General features: G+C 40.4%; 2 protein-coding genes across 2 annotated transcripts in view; one reads left to right on the top strand and one right to left on the bottom strand.

Moving 5' to 3' along the window:
* Nucleotides 1-2265: 2265 nt before the first annotated feature.
* Nucleotides 2266-10237, bottom strand: LOC106873826 (transcription initiation factor TFIID subunit 8). The gene is made up of 6 exons (XM_014921335.3): nucleotides 9592-10237; nucleotides 7705-7803; nucleotides 6848-6910; nucleotides 5758-5882; nucleotides 4270-4417; nucleotides 2266-2636 (listed from the first exon to the last, which is right to left on the bottom strand). The coding sequence occupies exons 1-6, from the start codon at nucleotides 9743-9745 to the stop codon at nucleotides 2308-2310; spliced, it is 918 nt and encodes a 305-aa protein (XP_014776821.1). The 5' UTR covers nucleotides 9746-10237; the 3' UTR covers nucleotides 2266-2307.
* A 92-nt stretch (nucleotides 10238-10329) lies between these two features.
* LOC106873827 (uncharacterized) overlaps nucleotides 10330-16556 on the top strand; it is a 9729-nt gene continuing 3502 nt past the window's right edge. The window contains exon 1 of the mRNA XM_089341482.1: nucleotides 10330-12361. Coding sequence (XP_089197608.1) covers nucleotides 12134-12361 — 228 coding nt within the window. The 5' untranslated portion in view covers nucleotides 10330-12133. The remainder of the gene's footprint in view (nucleotides 12362-16556) is intronic.

The following is a 16556-nucleotide window of genomic DNA, read 5'->3' as shown; positions in this document are numbered from 1 at the left end:
GGCAAAATACTAAGTGGCATTTATTTGTCTTTATGTTCTGAGTTCAAATTCCACCAAGGTTGACTTTGCTTTTCATCCTTTCGGGGGTCGATAAAATAACCACCAGTTACGTTCTGGGGGTCGATGTAATCATCTTCATACCTACCCCCGAACTTGTTGGGCTTGTGCTAAAATTTGAAACCAATATTTCTAATCTGTCCCTTTACATCATAAATCTAGGGCCATTCTGGATTTCGTCTCCTACGCCACACACCACCAAGCTCTGCTCCTCCAGAAATTTAGTAAAAGCAGTATTGTTTCTCTTTCTCCTGTCTGCATCTTTCTCTCTCTTTCTCTCACTCTGTTTAATACTTCTAAGTATAGTCGCAACCTCAGTGCTCTACTGGAAAACAGCTTGGATGATGATGACGGTCTAAAACTAACAAACGCAGTGGTACACCTAATGAGTACGTGCAGGATATGCTATACATACTAGAGGAAAACTCAAAAGGTGAGTCATCAGTCTGAAAGGATATACATGTGATTGTGTGCATGTGAGTGTGTATATATTATAGTGTTTATATTGGGTTAAATTCCGATTATATAAGCTGTCATGTGACACCTTTAAATTCACACAAACGAAAATGAAAGTTAAATTCAATATAGGAAATGCACCACATGCCATTAATTCTTTCATTTAATAGCTTTTCCCACAGCCATTGATATAGATATATCATTGTTATCCCGGTTGCTTCAATATCTTTCTCAAGTGCACGCTGGTCATTGAGACATATTTTCTACAGCTGGATGCTGCTCCTGTCACCAACCCTCACCTGGTTGGTGTCATTTATTTTCAACTCTTCCAACTCATGCCAGCATGGAAAACGGATATTAAACAATGATGATGATGATGTATACATATAACAGAGTGTCTGTTTGTGTGTGTGTGTGTGTGTGTGTGTGTTGCCTTGGCTTGACATTGTGTGACCGTTTGAAACGAGTGCTAACCTTGTGCGCCATCACCGACTTCTTATCATGCTTTGAAACATGTCTGAAAAGCTGGTGGAATGAATTTTGTCTGACTCATGCCAGCGTGGAAAAACAGAGGTCAAAACATGAAAAGGATATGACACATGTAAACACACATGTAACCGCATGTACATATATTTATACATGTATAAAAATACAAAAACACAAAGGTCTATAAATCACTTTTATTTTTTGTTGATGAAATGTTACACCTATGTATATTACATACATTTACATATACTCACACCAATATATATGCATGTTTATATGTACAAATCTGCATATATATATATATATATATATATATATATATATATATACATACGCACATTTATATATACGGATACATGCACACATGCATAAAAATATACTCATATTCATACAAATTTACAAATATGCATTTATACACAAACACACACATATATGCTTGTAGACATAAAAAAAAAATGTGATGAATCATGAATAATGTGACACGCTAGTAATAACAGCAACTTTCTTCAATTCCCATCTGCCTTTCAATCAATGACTGTCCCCAATACCCTCAAAACCCCAAATCAGGGGCATGTGGGTTACTGTCCGAGGACCCTACTGCAAAATTAGGTTGTCATTACCACAAGTCAACCTATCACCACGAGGGCAGGATTTGAACTCTCAGTCTATGGACATACTTTGATAATGAAATGCTTCTGCTTTGTGGGTCATATAACACTTAAGAAAGGGGTCGTTGCATTTACCATGGAACAGTTTGAAGGACACCAGCCAACCAATGGTATTTTCCTTGTTTTGTTAATGTGCAGCACAAAGTTGGCCCCTTATCTTGCAGAGACCTAGGGTTTAAAGTAACCCCGCCAATCCCCATATGCTTTCCATCTGTGTTTAAGACACGCTTTCTCGAAAATGTCCTTCATTTTGTAAAATGGCAGAATGTGATATGAAGGGTTTTTGGTGCTGTTTCTAGCCAACTGAGTGACCTCATAAACGAAAAGTGAACGATAAGCACCTCAGCCACGGTACAGGATATTCTGTATATTCAATTGCTGGTTTTCTGGCCATGCTGGGGCAGTCTGTTACCAAAATGTTAGAAGTAAAATGTGGCTCCCTTAAACAGCTGGCACTCTCGTCTGACCTCAACCTCCCCACTGAGCGTTCAGCCCACAACTGCTGACCCGAGTAAGCTCATAACCCTTGCCCTCTCAAACCAACGAAGTAAACTATCCCCCCCCCCGCCCAGCACACCCCCACACACAAACCAAGGAAGTAACCCTCCACCCCGTCCCCCCCCAAAACCCAAAATGTTCTTCACCGTCTCTTCTTACGTGGAGGTTTCACCGGTCGAAGATACGGATTATCGATGGCCTCGTTGTCTACGTCCAAGACAGTCTGAGTATACTCATACCGTTCAGGAAGAAAGTCGTGGCCACCACCACCACCACAGCTGTTGCTGTTGTTGTTGTTGTTGTTGCTGATGTTATTCACTGCTATGCCCGCATCCTCTTTTGATCCTTCGACATTGTACTTCTGCATGATGTTTGCCCATTGGTTCTGTACGGGCAGTTGTGCATCCAAATCTTGGTCCTTTGGCAATAAGGCATTTAGGTAAGGCATAATGTTTGGTTTCATGGCAATCACTGCAACAAACAGACACACATGCATTATAATATATACACATTGTTGTTGGCACTCCGTCGCTTACGACATCGAGGGTTCCAGTCGATCCGATCAACGGAATAGCCTACTCGTGAAATTAACGTGCAAGTGGCTGAGCACTCCACAGACACGTGTGCCCTTAATGTAGTTCTCGGGGATATTCAGCGTGACACAGTGTAACAAGGCTAACCCTTTGAATTACAGGCACAACAGAAACAGGAAGAAAGAGTGAGAGAAAGTTGTGGTGAAAGAGTACAGCAGGGTTTGCCACCATCCCCTGCCGGAGCCTCGTGGAGATTTAGGTGTTTTCGCTCAATAAACACTCACAACGCCCGGTCTGGGAATCGAAACCGCGATCCTATGACCGCGAATCCGCTGCCCTAACCACTGGGCCATTGCGCCTCCACATATACACATACATATATAAGGATTTATGCAAAACGAAGACGGAATGAACGGGCCTTAATCACAAATCCCAACAATTGTTTCTGTGCATATCTCTGGCCCTCCCAAACCAACATAGTAACCCCAACCTGAAACCAATGTGGTACTCGCCACATGAGCAACAACTGTTACTTGCTGAGTTTTCGATATCATACATGTTATTATATAAATATTATGTGGCCATGTGGTAAGAAGTTTGCCTTCCAACCAACCAACCAACCACATGGCTCCGGGTTCAGTCCTACTGTGTGGCACCTTGGGCACGTGTCTTCTATTCCTTCTGAATGGATTTGGTAGATGGAAACTGAAAGAAGCCTGTCATGTGTGTGTGTATATATATATATATATATATATATTACTTTATTCTTTTATGTGTTTCAGTCAGCAGACTATGGCCATGCTGGGGCACCACCTCGAGGAATTTTTAGTCAAATGAATCAACCCCAGTTGGTTTTCTTTTTCCTTTCCCAAAGCTGGATACTTATTCTATTGACCTCTTTGCCGAACTGCTAAGTTAGGGAGACATAAATACACCAACAACGGTTGTCAAGTGGTGAAAGGGTGACAAATAGTTTCTGTCCACCAAATCCACTCACAATACTTCAGTTGGCCTGAGGCTATGGCAGAAGACACTTGCCCAAGGTACCAAAGTGGGACTGAACTCAGGACCATATGGCAGGGAAGGAAGCTTCTTAACCACACAGCACACTCATATCCACAGCTAATAGACATATAAATATATACGTAATGTGATGAACTACAATTAACTTATAATTAAAATTCTAACTGTAAAGAGAATTAAATATATATTATGTTAATGAAAACGTTTCGTCACAAGGAGCAAGGGAGAGAACTCTTAGAAGTTCAATCGACCAAAAGTTAATTGACAAATGCAGGGAGGGGAAATGGTGTTTGATTTCTTGTTTTAGAAGAGACTTGTCCAGTACCAGACCAATCCCAAACTGTATTCAATTTGTGCCAGTCACGAGGCCAAACATCTCTGAAAGTTTCATCCGAATCCAACAAGCGGTTCTTGAGATATCTTATCCACAGATAAACAAACATAACTGAAAAGAATACCTCTGCCTTCGCTAAGGCACAGGTAAAATTATTTCTAAATGATAATAATGACAACAATGATGTCACTGTCATCACCATTTGTGAACTTACATGGAAAAGCTCCACTGTCGTCATTGAAGAGTTTCTGTGTTTTGCCGGTGTTAGCTATGAAGCGGGTCAGTGCTCGTTCCGTATCTCTCTTCTGAGATGCAACTTTCTCTCGAACCAGTTGATAGTCAGTCACAGGATCTCGATAAGTCTGTTGATAGACAAAACCAAATAAGGAAAAACTAATGAAGTGAATCCAGTTCTATATTCAAGAGATGAGGAATTATGTAAATTTGATGGATATTTGTCTTCATCTTTGTTGCTAACACAACGTTTCGGCTGATATACCCTCCAGCCTTCATCAGGTGTCTTGGGGAAATTTCAAACCTGAGTTCTCATTCCCAAGGTATTTTTCACTGTTGTTGTTGTTATTATTATTATTATTATTATCATTATTATTATTATTCAGGTTACTGCCTGGAATTGAACTCGCAATCTTGGGGTTAGTAGCCTGTGCTTTTAACCATGGGCATATGGCGTAGTGGTTGAAAGCGCGGGCTACTAACCCCAAGATTGCGAGTTCGAATCCAGGCAGTGACCTGAATAATAATAATGATAATAATAATAACAACAACAACAATATCGAAAAATACCTTAAGAATGAGAACCCAGGTTCGAAATTTCCCCAAAACACCTGATGAAGGCTGGAGGGTATATCATCTGAAACGTTGTGTTAACAACAAACAAGATGAGGACAAATATCTGTCAAATGTAAATAATGTAATGAAGTGAATATTTAACACTTTCATTACAAGATTCCTTTCAAAGTACATCACTTTTGTTTCAATCAATTTTGAAAATAATGAATAATTTATTAATATAATCATCAAAATTAAGCTGGTCTGAGGTGGTGAGCTGGCAGAAATGCTAGCACGCCAGGCGAAATGCTTAGCAGTATTTCGTTAGATGACGAAATGATCGCTGAGCAAATTGAAATGAAGTGCTTTGCTCAAGAACACAATGCAACGCCCGGTCTGGGAATTGAACCTGCGATCTCGCAATCATGAATGAAACACCTTAACCACTAAGCCATGTACCTTCACATATGTGTGTGTGTGTGTGTGTGTGTGTGGTAGGTTTCAACATAGTTTCCATCTACGAAATTCCCACACAAGGCATTGATTGGCTTAGGGCCATAGTAGATGATATTTGCCCAAGCTGCCACACATTGGAACTGAACCTGGAATCATGGAGATGCAATGTGGCCGTCTTAACCATAGAATCATGCCTTTGTCTGTCTTGAAATAGCAGCTAAATCTCCCTCCAATCACAGTCAGTGTCTTAAAAAAAAAAAAATCAAAAAATCAAACAAACAAAAGAATAAATAGAATGACAACACAGTAGACAATGTATTCCTAGATAGATTAGGTCTGGAAAAAGGGCATGATGGCTATGGTTAGAATGTCTTTCATAAATAGGTTTGCTGGACCAGGATTGTCCTGGGGCATAACAGTAACAACAACAACAATGATAATTTATTGGAATTCTTACAGGTGTCCGAATGTAGCTGTGGGGCCCTGGAAATGGAGGGAAATAATCTTGGATGTATGATGGGTGATGCTTCCGTTCCCCAGTTTCGAGTATTCCAGGTAAGGGTGGCACATGCTTGTGGGTTGCTGTAAAAATTCAGACAAAAAAAAAAAAGAAAAATTGAGATAAAAAAAATGATGATGGCATCATAATTTGATATCTGATCAATGGTGGTTTATGTCCATTTTTCCATGCCAGCATGAGTTAGATGAATACATATTTGAGGCAATGTTTTACAGACAAATGTCCTTTCTGTTGCAAACCCTTACATGATGCACACACACATACATACATATATATACGATGGACTTCTTTCAGTTTCCTTCTACCAAATCCACTGACAAGGTTTTGGTTGGCCCAAGGCTATTACTCTTTTACTTGTTTTAGTAATTTGACTGCGGCCATGCTGGAGCACCGCTTTAATCGAGCAAATCGACCACAGGACTTATTGTCTGTAAGCCTAGTACTTATTCTATCGGTCACTTTTGACAAACCGCTAAGTTACGGAGACGTAAACACACCAGCATCGGTTGTCAAGCGATGTTGGGGGACAAATACAGACACACAAACACACATACATATATATACATATACATATATACGACGGGCTTCTTTCAGTTTCTGTCTACCAAATCCACTCACAAGGCTTTGGTCGGCCCGAGGCTATAGTAGAAGACACTTGCCCAAGGTGTGACACAGTGGGACTGAACCCAGAACCATGTGGTTGGGAAGCAAGTTTCTTACCACACAACCATGCCTGTGCCTAAGCCATACATCTCATCATCATCATCGTCTAATGTCCATTGTCCATGCTGGCATGGGTTGGACGGTTTGACCAGAACTGGTAAGCTGGAGGTCCCATTCTATTAGTAGTGCTTTTGTAAGTGTGTATGTGTGTGTATATATGTATGTATATTTAGATTTATACAGTTCGTATAATAAGAATTCAACAAAGATATTCAATGGCATGGCTGACTCTGTGACATAAATTTGGCGAAAGTGGACAGTAAATGTGAAGAATGGCATGGAATATTAATTAGATGCGACTTACGTGGAATAAAAACATTTTTGTTTGGTTTCTTCGCATAAATAGGAATCTGGTCGATTTTGGTACCTGGAAATATACGCCAAAGAAGTTTAGCACTGCTGCAGAAAACCATAACAATAAAACAGGAACAGGAAATGGGCAGTAAAATGGGTGGGTGATGTGTGTATTCTTGTGTGCTTTTGGCGAGAATTCCAGTGGTACTTATATTGGTGAAAGCGCTTAAAACAGATATCATCAACATCACTGTTTAACATCCACGCCTGACTGGCCTTTGTAGAGATTGTTGCCAGTGCCCCTGGACTGGCTCTTGTGCGGGTAGCACATAAAATACACCATTTTGAGCGTGGCCGTTGCCAGTACCGCCTGACTGGCCTTCGTGCGGGTGACACGTAAAAGCACCCACTACACTCTCTGAGTGGTTGGCGTTAGGAAGGACATCCAGCTGTAGAAACTCTGCCAAATCAGATTGGAGCCTGGTGTAGCCATCTGGTTTCACCATTCCTCAGTCAAATCATCCAACCCATGCTAGCATGGAAAGCGGACGTTAAACGATGATGATTTTCCTTCTTGGTTTGGTTGCCAGCATTTCAAAAAAGGTTATAGCGGTTTAAAGTTTGATCATTTTCACTCAGTAAATAACGTACATAATTCCTCATCTCTTAAATATAGAACTGTATTATCATTTTTTTTTTATGCGGATACGTAAAAGATAAAATCTAAAGTACTAAAGAACCATTGAATGAGAATTACAAGACAAATACTAAACAAAGTGTTTGTTGATGTTTGTGATTCCATTGCTTTGAATTTATCAGAAGTGCCTCGATTAGAATGGTCGTCAGTTTGAAAAGGAGAAGACTCACCCATCTCAATTAAACTCATAACAACATCACTTAACATTGGAGTGGTTCTGCCAGACAATTCACAATACGCCTGAGAGCTCCTTCCAGCTTCACACAAAACTTGAAAAGAAAAGCACAAAAATAAGGTTAAAAACAATATATATATGTGTGTGTGTGTGTGTGTGTATACATACATACACACATATATATATATATATATTACTCTTTACTCTTTTGTTTGTTTCAGTCATTTGCCTGCGGCCATACTGGAGCACCGCCTTTAGTCGAGCAAATCGACCCCGGGACTTATTCTTTGTAGGCCTAGTACTTATTCTATCGGTCTCTTTTGCCGAACCGCTACGTGACGGGGACATAAACACACCAGCATCGGTTATCAAGCAATGCTAGGGGGGCAAACACAGACACACAAACATATATATATATATATATATATATATATATATATATACATACATACATATATACGACGGGCTTCTTTCAGTTTCCGTCCACCAAATTCACTCACAAGGCTTTGGTCGGCCCGAGGCTATAGTAGAAGACACTTGCCCAAAGTGCCACGCAATGGGACTGAACCCGGAACCATACGGTTGGTAAGCAAGCTACTTAACACACAACCAATCCTGCGCCTATATATATATGTATATATATATATATGTATATATATGTACACACACGCATATATAAGATTGCGACGGACATACAAAGCAAAATGTGTTGCAAGGGAGACCATATAAATAACGAAGGGAGGTAACACACACACACACACACATATATATATATAGGCTTCTTTCAGTTTCAGGTCGGCCCGAGGCTAAAGTAGAAGACACTTGCTCAAGGTACCACGCAGTAGGACTGAACCCAGAACTATGTGGTTGGGAAGCAAGCTGCTTACCACACAGCCACTCCAGAAATTTTCATGAGTATATATATATATATATATATATATATATATATATATATATATATATATATATATATATATATATATATATATATATATATATATATATATATATATATATATATATATATATATATATGCTCTGAGCCGACCAAAGCCTTGTGACTGGATTTGGTAGATGGAAACTGAAAGAAACCTGTCGAGTATGTGTGTATGTATATATATATCTATCTATATATATATATGTGTGTGTGTGTGTGTGTATGTATGTATACGTCTATATATATGTGGTCAATATAAAGATATATATGTGTGTTTGTACATTTATGAGTGTGCATCTTCGTATTTGTCAGCCACTGCTGCTTGGCAAGAAGTGCTGGTTTGTTTACATCCTCGTAAACTAGCGGTTTGGCAAAAAGGGACCGACAGAATAAATAACAAGTGTAAAGCAACAATAACAAATGCTGGGGTCGATTCGTTCGACTAAAACCTTGTGCAGGCAGCGCTCCAACATCCCCGGAGACCAACTGACTGAACCAAATATAAGATTAAACATTAAAGGTTAATGCCAGATGAAAAATAAATGAAAAAAAAAACTCACGAAAGAGTTTATAATGAAGAAACCATTTAACATATGAAGCGCGACGGCCCACGATCGTGGCCGCAGACACAGGTCGACAGGCCACGACAGTGGCCCAGATAGATGCACTTAATTTACGGGTATTTGTTGGGATCTAATGTCACCCAAACGCTTCGATACCCCCCAGAATGCAAGAGGACTAATAGTTCAACTAATGACTTTTCAGATGATGTAAAACTTCCTACCATTATATACTAAGAAGATATTTTAACAATTTATTTGTCTTTTTATGCGTGCATGGTAGTTTCATTTTCATAAAATGTGCTCAGCAGTCCATGCTATGTAAGTGCAAACCCCCAGCCCTTCATGGGTTAAAAAAAGCAAGAAAGAAGACACAATAACTTACAACTTTGCATCATTTCCACCAATGTTTCGGCTACGATGTTCTCCACCGTGGAACAACCGGCATCGTAACATAACGAACACACAACCATCTTGAGAATCTTACGACGAGGATCGCCTTCGTCTTCAGCAGAACACGCCATACTTTTTGTATACATAGGTGTATGTATGTGTGTGTATTGTATGATATGGTTCTTTTATTGTGTGTATGTATATATAAATATATATATTATAAAGCAATATTAATGAGTGTGTAATGCAATATTTTAATGCGTGTATGTGTGTGTGTATATATATATATATATACGTATGTTATATGTGTGTGTTCGTGTATGAACAAACGAGAGATGAAGTACTCAATACGTACAGTGGAGTTTATGCGTTCGAAGCCACATGCTTATCACAAACTGTATACATACTGGATATCAACATAATATATAAACACGGGTGCGTCGTGTATATTTATATATACATATATGTGTGTGTGTGTGTTCACTTCAGTATATACTCATATATGTCTTTCGTTGATCCGATAGAAATACGATTAAGGTTCAACATCACCTGAAATCCGATGTAAACAAGCACCAACTCGAAGAAGAGAAATCGTCGCAGATCGAACTCAGATCATCTTTGAAATGTACGCCTGCTTACAGCGACACCAAGTGGCGGCAGCAGAAATGAGAAAAAAGCACAAACTGATAACTTCCGGTTTGTTGATTCAGCAAAAAGAGTAGTCTCCCCTGACCGAACTGTAAACATCCGTGTTTTGCAGTTTTAATGTTAATCGTATATGAAAGTGACGGACGGGTAGAGTCGTTGCCAGGCCGGACGAAATGCTTGGAGGCATTTCGTCCGTCTTTATGCTATGAGTTCTTATTCTGCAGATGTCGACTTTATCTTTTAAACTTTCGAGGTTGATACAGTAAGTACCAGTCGAATAGCGAAGTTGTTGTAATCGACTTAGGTCCGTCCCCTAAATTGCTGGCCTTGTGCCAAAATTTGAAACCTGTGTGTGTGTGTGTGTTTATAGATATATATTCAGGGTGTGGTGAATTAACTGTCGTCTAAATTACGCAAAAATGAAAATAACACTGATATCTCATTTTAACAGATATATTTACCAAAGTTACATAAAAATATCTCGAAATACTAATGAGTAAATTTATTCAATAAAATCGCCATTGGCTTCAACCATGGCCTCCAGACGACTTCGGAATCTCCTGTAACTCGTCTGGAGAGTTTCCTCGTTTAAGCTGGTGAATTCTTCCATAATCCTTGCTTTCAGTTCATCTTTGGTGTTACAAGGAGTTTTTTTAGTCTCTCGACTCACGATCGTAAGGTTGTGAGTTCAATTCCCAGCGACGCGTTATGTCCATGAGCAAGACACTTTGTTTCACGTTGCTCCAGTCCACTCAGCTGGCAAAAATGAGTAGTACCTGTATTTCAAAGGGCCGACCTTGTCACACTCTGTGTCACGCCGAATCTCCCTGAGAACTACGTTAAGGGTACACGTGTCTGTGGAGTGCTCAGCCACTTGCACGTTAATTTCACGAGTAGGCTGGTCCGTTGATCGGATCAGCTGGGACTATCATCGTCGTAACCGACGGAGTGCTCCTTTAAAAAGCTCACCTGGCAAAACTGAGTAGTACCTGTGATTCAAAGGGCCAGCCTTGTTCACATTCTGTGTCCCGCTGAATCTCTTTGAGAACTCTGTGGAGTGCTCAGCCACTTGCACGTTAATTTCACGAGTAGGCTGTTCCGTCCGTCCGTCCGTATGTATGTATGTATGTATGTATGTATGTATACAAGACGGGATTCTTTCAGTTTCCGCCTACAGTAACTACTCACAAAGCTTTGGTTGGTCTGAGGCTTCAGTAGAAACTACTACTACTACTACTACTACTACTACTACTATCACCACCACCACCACCACTACCACTCGGCAGTCTGCGTTCACTGTAGGTGAGAGTAGCCTCCCTTGTGTCGTTTGTTCACGTGGCGGTGTTACCATAACAACAGCATCTTCATCTCTCGTCACTGTGAGAGAAAAGTTTCGTTAGTGCTGGTTAGTTAGATGTCGGAGAGCTCTTGCTACGCAACGTCAGCGAAGTTCTTAATCAGCAGCAACAACAACAACACGAATGACGTCGGCGTTTATAACAATCACGACAAACTGTAACGGCGAACAACGATCGTTGCATCGATAATAACGATGTAGCACCGTAGCCATCGTCGTCATCAAACAACAACAGCAACAAACAAGGGTAATTGCGTCGTCAGCAGTAATAAGAGTAACAACAACAACAACAATAACAAGAACAACAACAGCAATAACAACAACGACTGCATCATTTAATACGATAACAACTACAGTACCAAAAACAAAAACTACAAGCCACCGCCGCCCACCACCACCTACTACTACGACGACGACACCAACAACAACAACAGCGTTAACATAAACAATATAACGTCATCGTTATCGTTCTCACCACGAGTGACAAACAGCATCGCCACCACCACCACAACCAGCAGCAGCAGCGGTGATGATGATGAATGAACAACAACCGTTGTTGGGTGAAATTACACCTTCATTTTCATCATCGTCGTCATCGTCAGTTCGCAACAGAGGCAAGGCCGGGGCAGAGTCGCAACAACAGCAGCAAGAACAACGAGAAGAAAAACTGAATATAGACAATGTCTACCCGCATTATGCCAAAGTGTGCCTGGCCCGGTGCAAGAAACCCGACCCTTGGTACATCAAGTTGTTTGAGGTAATGGCCAGTATCTATCTATCTATCTATCTATCTATCTATCTACCTACCTGCCTACCTACCTACCTACCTATCTATCTATCTATCTGTCTATCTATCTCTGCCCGTTCGGGATAAGCTCTATAGACACGGCTCGCGAAATGTGGGGCCGAGATGCGGTCAGAGCGATGAAACCGTTCTGCACGCACTCGTGCAGTGTCCAACCATTTCGGAGCTGTGGGCTTATGTCGAACGACTGCTGTCGCGTGTGGGACGTGTCGGTTTATCAACCGAGTCTATCGTCACGCCTCCTTCCTTTAAACGGGAAGGAAGAGCTGTATTTATCGTACTTGTGGCTATGGCCAAAGAATGCATCTGGTGGACGCGTCTGAAAGGATTAGAGACAAATACTTTCCTCTCTGGTCAATCTCTCATCAACTTTTTCAAGTATCACTTGAAAAGGAAGGTGAGAGTAGAGAGGCAAGTGTTGTCTAGCAAATGTTTCGAAAAAAGATGGATACATGTAGCAAGAATGGCACGTATAAATGACGAAGCCACCTTGACCATGATTCTATAAAACGTTTTAAAATTTTGTAAACAGAGAGTTACTTACGTTTCTTGCTTAAATAAAAGAAATTTTATTTAACAAACTGTGACGCTAAAGACCGAGGTTACCGTGGTCTTTTCGTAGGTTTTTCTTTCCACGGATAACCTCCCCATTTATTGGGAATTTTTTGTATTATTTCGTATTTTTTGTAAATACCCCAAACGTTTTGCGATTTTTTTTTCATCGTTGTCCCCACTTTTGTTTTTTTTTCTGCTTTGTTTTCGACCCCCTCGAAAAGAAAAACTCTACATTTGTATTTTGTCCCCTCTGTGTTGAGCCCTGTGTGGCTAATAAAGAAACCTATCTATCTGTGTGTGTGTGTGTGTCTGTCTGACTGACTGTCTGACTGACCGTCTGTCTATCTGTGTGTGTGTGTGTGCGCGCGCGTGCGTGCATGTGTGTGTGTGTACGTGTGTGTGAGTGTATCTTTCTGTCTGACTGTCTATCTGTGTGTGTGTGTGTGTCTTTTATTCTTTTACTTGTTTCAGTCATTTGACTGTGGTCATGCTGGAGCACGGCCTTGAGTCGAACAGATCGGCCCCAGGACTTATTCTTTGTAAACCCAGTACTTACTCCATCGGTCTCTTTTGCCGAACCGCTAAATTACGGGAACGTAAACATACTAACATCGGTTGTCAAGTGTTGGTGGTGGGTGGGGGGAACAAATACACACACACACACACACACGCACACACACACATACACAGAGCAACACAGTCACTTATGCACACACATATATATACACATTTATACATGGTTACTAGACACACATAAGGTACATTCAGTTTAATGTAATTCGTTGAGAATGCTCAACGAAGTTTCCTTGGGTCTATGATCAATGTCTACGTAAAACACACACACACACCACACCGCTACACACATGATCAGTCTTGGATGGTTGACTTAATTAAAAGAGTTTTCAATAACTTTGTTCTTGGTTTCGTGACTTATTGAAGACGAAACAAAAACGCGAGAAAAGTTATAAAGTAAGAAAAAAATAAATAAAATAGGTGTGGGTGATGAAGAAAAACAAACAAACAAAAGTCTCCAGAACAAACTTTCTTCCATCGCTACAATGCAAGCAAAACCAGAAACCCATACACTCACATATCGAACGGTCGAATGATCAAACGATCAATAACTCGATCGATTAGTCAATCCATCTAACTATCTGTCTATCAATTTGTCTGTCTGTCACTTTTTCTCTCTTGTTTGCCCATCTATTCCTCTTCTTATCACTCTCTCTTCTTATTCTCTCTTTCTCTCTTCCTCTCCATTATCTTCTTATCTCTCTTCCCTCCCCCTCTCCCCCCCTACAGTGATGGTCAATATATTTTCCTGTTGCCATGCTCAAGCAATCATCCTCTGTCATCCAAAACAATCGCAAACATGAACAAACACATCAAATAATTTCCCTCTCACCCGCTCTCTCCTCCCCTCTCTCTTCTCCCTCCTCTCTCTCTTCTCCCTCCTCTCTCTCTTCTCCCTCCTCTCTCTCTTCTCCCTCCTCTCTCTCTTCTCCCTCCTCTCTCTCTTCTCCCTCCTCTCTCTCTTCTCCCTCCTCTCTCTCTTCTCCCTCCTCTCTCTCTTCTCCCTCCTCCTTCGTTTTCTCAGTTTGGCGATCATTTCTTCTTCTTCTTCTTCTTCTTCTTCTTCTTCTTCTTCTTCTTCTTCTTCTTCTTCTTCTTCTTCTTCTTCTCTCATTCTCTCTCTCTCACACACACACTCCCTCTCCGTGTTTAAATACTGGGGAGGGGGGATCCTTTCTTTCCCATCCTCTTCTTTTTCTATTTCCTCCTCTTCCCCACCTCTCTCTTTCTCTCTCTCTGAATCTACTACATTGTAAGAAGGACCATTAAAGACCACTTAACACGTCCTTGTTTAGAAAAAAGAAATACAGCAAGCAAGCGAGACAATTTCGGTCATGTTTCAGTGTTATTATACTTCGTCAGTGAATCGTTAGCTTTACTGTATTTGATGCCGTAGAGATATGAGAACCACTGTGTTACATTCTAGGCTATGAGTGTCGGCTGAACTTTAGGTAAACACCTTGAAGTCCAGCCGACACCCCTCCCCTGTCTCCCTCACCTCGCTCCACAGATTCGTTAATTAACAGCTTCTATATATAAACTGATAATTAAGAAACTTGTTTGTATTCTATCAATCATCATCAGTCATGTTTATCTTCCATCAATCATTATTAATGACATACGTGAATCTGACAAATATAATCGCTAGTTTCAGGATTTTGTTTTTAGTGTGCTTTTGTTAATTAACGATCAAGGCCATGTCTTAATTAGCCTATAATGAACCGAATCAATCAACGACAGAACAGCTATGTGGCGTCACTTACCTGCTAGAAATAGCAACCAGATTTTTTTCAAGTCACAGTCTACTGGTCTCAAAAATAGAAAACCACATGAGATAGTGTAGTTTTAGATATTACACCTAATGCCTGGGTGATCACGGCTGGAACGGTCTTGAGTTTGTAGAACAGAGAGTTAAGATACTTATACTGATTTCAGTTATTGCTTATATTGCTTCCACACGCGGCTTATATATATTTCCAGTGCTTAGGCCGTAGTCTATGAAACCGTTAATGCAGTCCCAGGCAGTGGCTCTCATGGCTTCTGATCTTAATTGATTGGAAGTGTTATCATGTACATTGTTTTGTCTTGGTATAAAAGACGGGCCACAGCAAATATTCTGCTCAATACCAGAGATTTGCTTGTCAGTTGTTTGACCTTAACCAATTGAGCATGTTCCTTAGTGGCTGACAATATGTGCATCTCTGATCATGAGCGGAGCAGTGGGGGAGCATCATAGCCATGTGTTGAGAGGAATTCGTTGGGGTTTGAATAATTCACCTCTGAAAACATGGGTATTTCGTTCAGTATCTTTATACAACCCTTATTCAGGGACCGTTTCAGCAGGATGGGCTGTTCGACCTGAGAAAAATTCTAACTGGGCCCCACATGCAAGGTTATGTGCTGTTTATCTTGATATGAGATCACCATGTCGTGCACATGTGGTTGTGATGCATGTACCTGGTGTACCCTTATCAGACAGGTAGTCATAATGGGTATATTGGGCTTCGTATATTTGTACCCCAGTGTCACTTTGATGGCATGCACTGCTCTCTCACTCAATAATAATAATAATAATAATAATAATAATAATAATAATAATAATAATAAAGATCTTGAAATAGAAATTAGCAAAATGTGGAATCTGAAGACGAAAACAATACCTATTGTCATAGGTGCCCTGGGAATGACAGCGAAACGGGCTGATTACTACCTAGATCAGATTCCAGGAAACCCCAAAATGGCTGAAGTTCAAAAGATAGTGCTCATGGGAACTGCCCATATCCTACGTAAAATACTGTCTATGTGATCTCAAATTTTAAAGCAAACACATAATTTTCTTATGGTTTCTTAAACATTCACTTGAACAAAACTGTACAAATCCAAATATATGGTACCCTAGGCATAACACCTACATGAACTTCTAACTTGTTGTCTCTTGAGGTCTCTGGGTGAGACTTGGATCCAACTTGTACAAATGCAAAACAAAAGTCAAACATAAAATAATAATAATAATATGGTT

This window comes from Octopus bimaculoides, chromosome 24, assembly GCF_046866305.1.
Source record: "Octopus bimaculoides isolate indiv1 chromosome 24, ASM4686630v1, whole genome shotgun sequence".
Lineage (NCBI taxonomy): Eukaryota > Metazoa > Mollusca > Cephalopoda > Octopoda > Octopodidae > Octopus > Octopus bimaculoides.
Note: the sequence above shows the minus strand (reverse complement) of the source record. Positions and strands in the feature narration are given on the sequence as shown.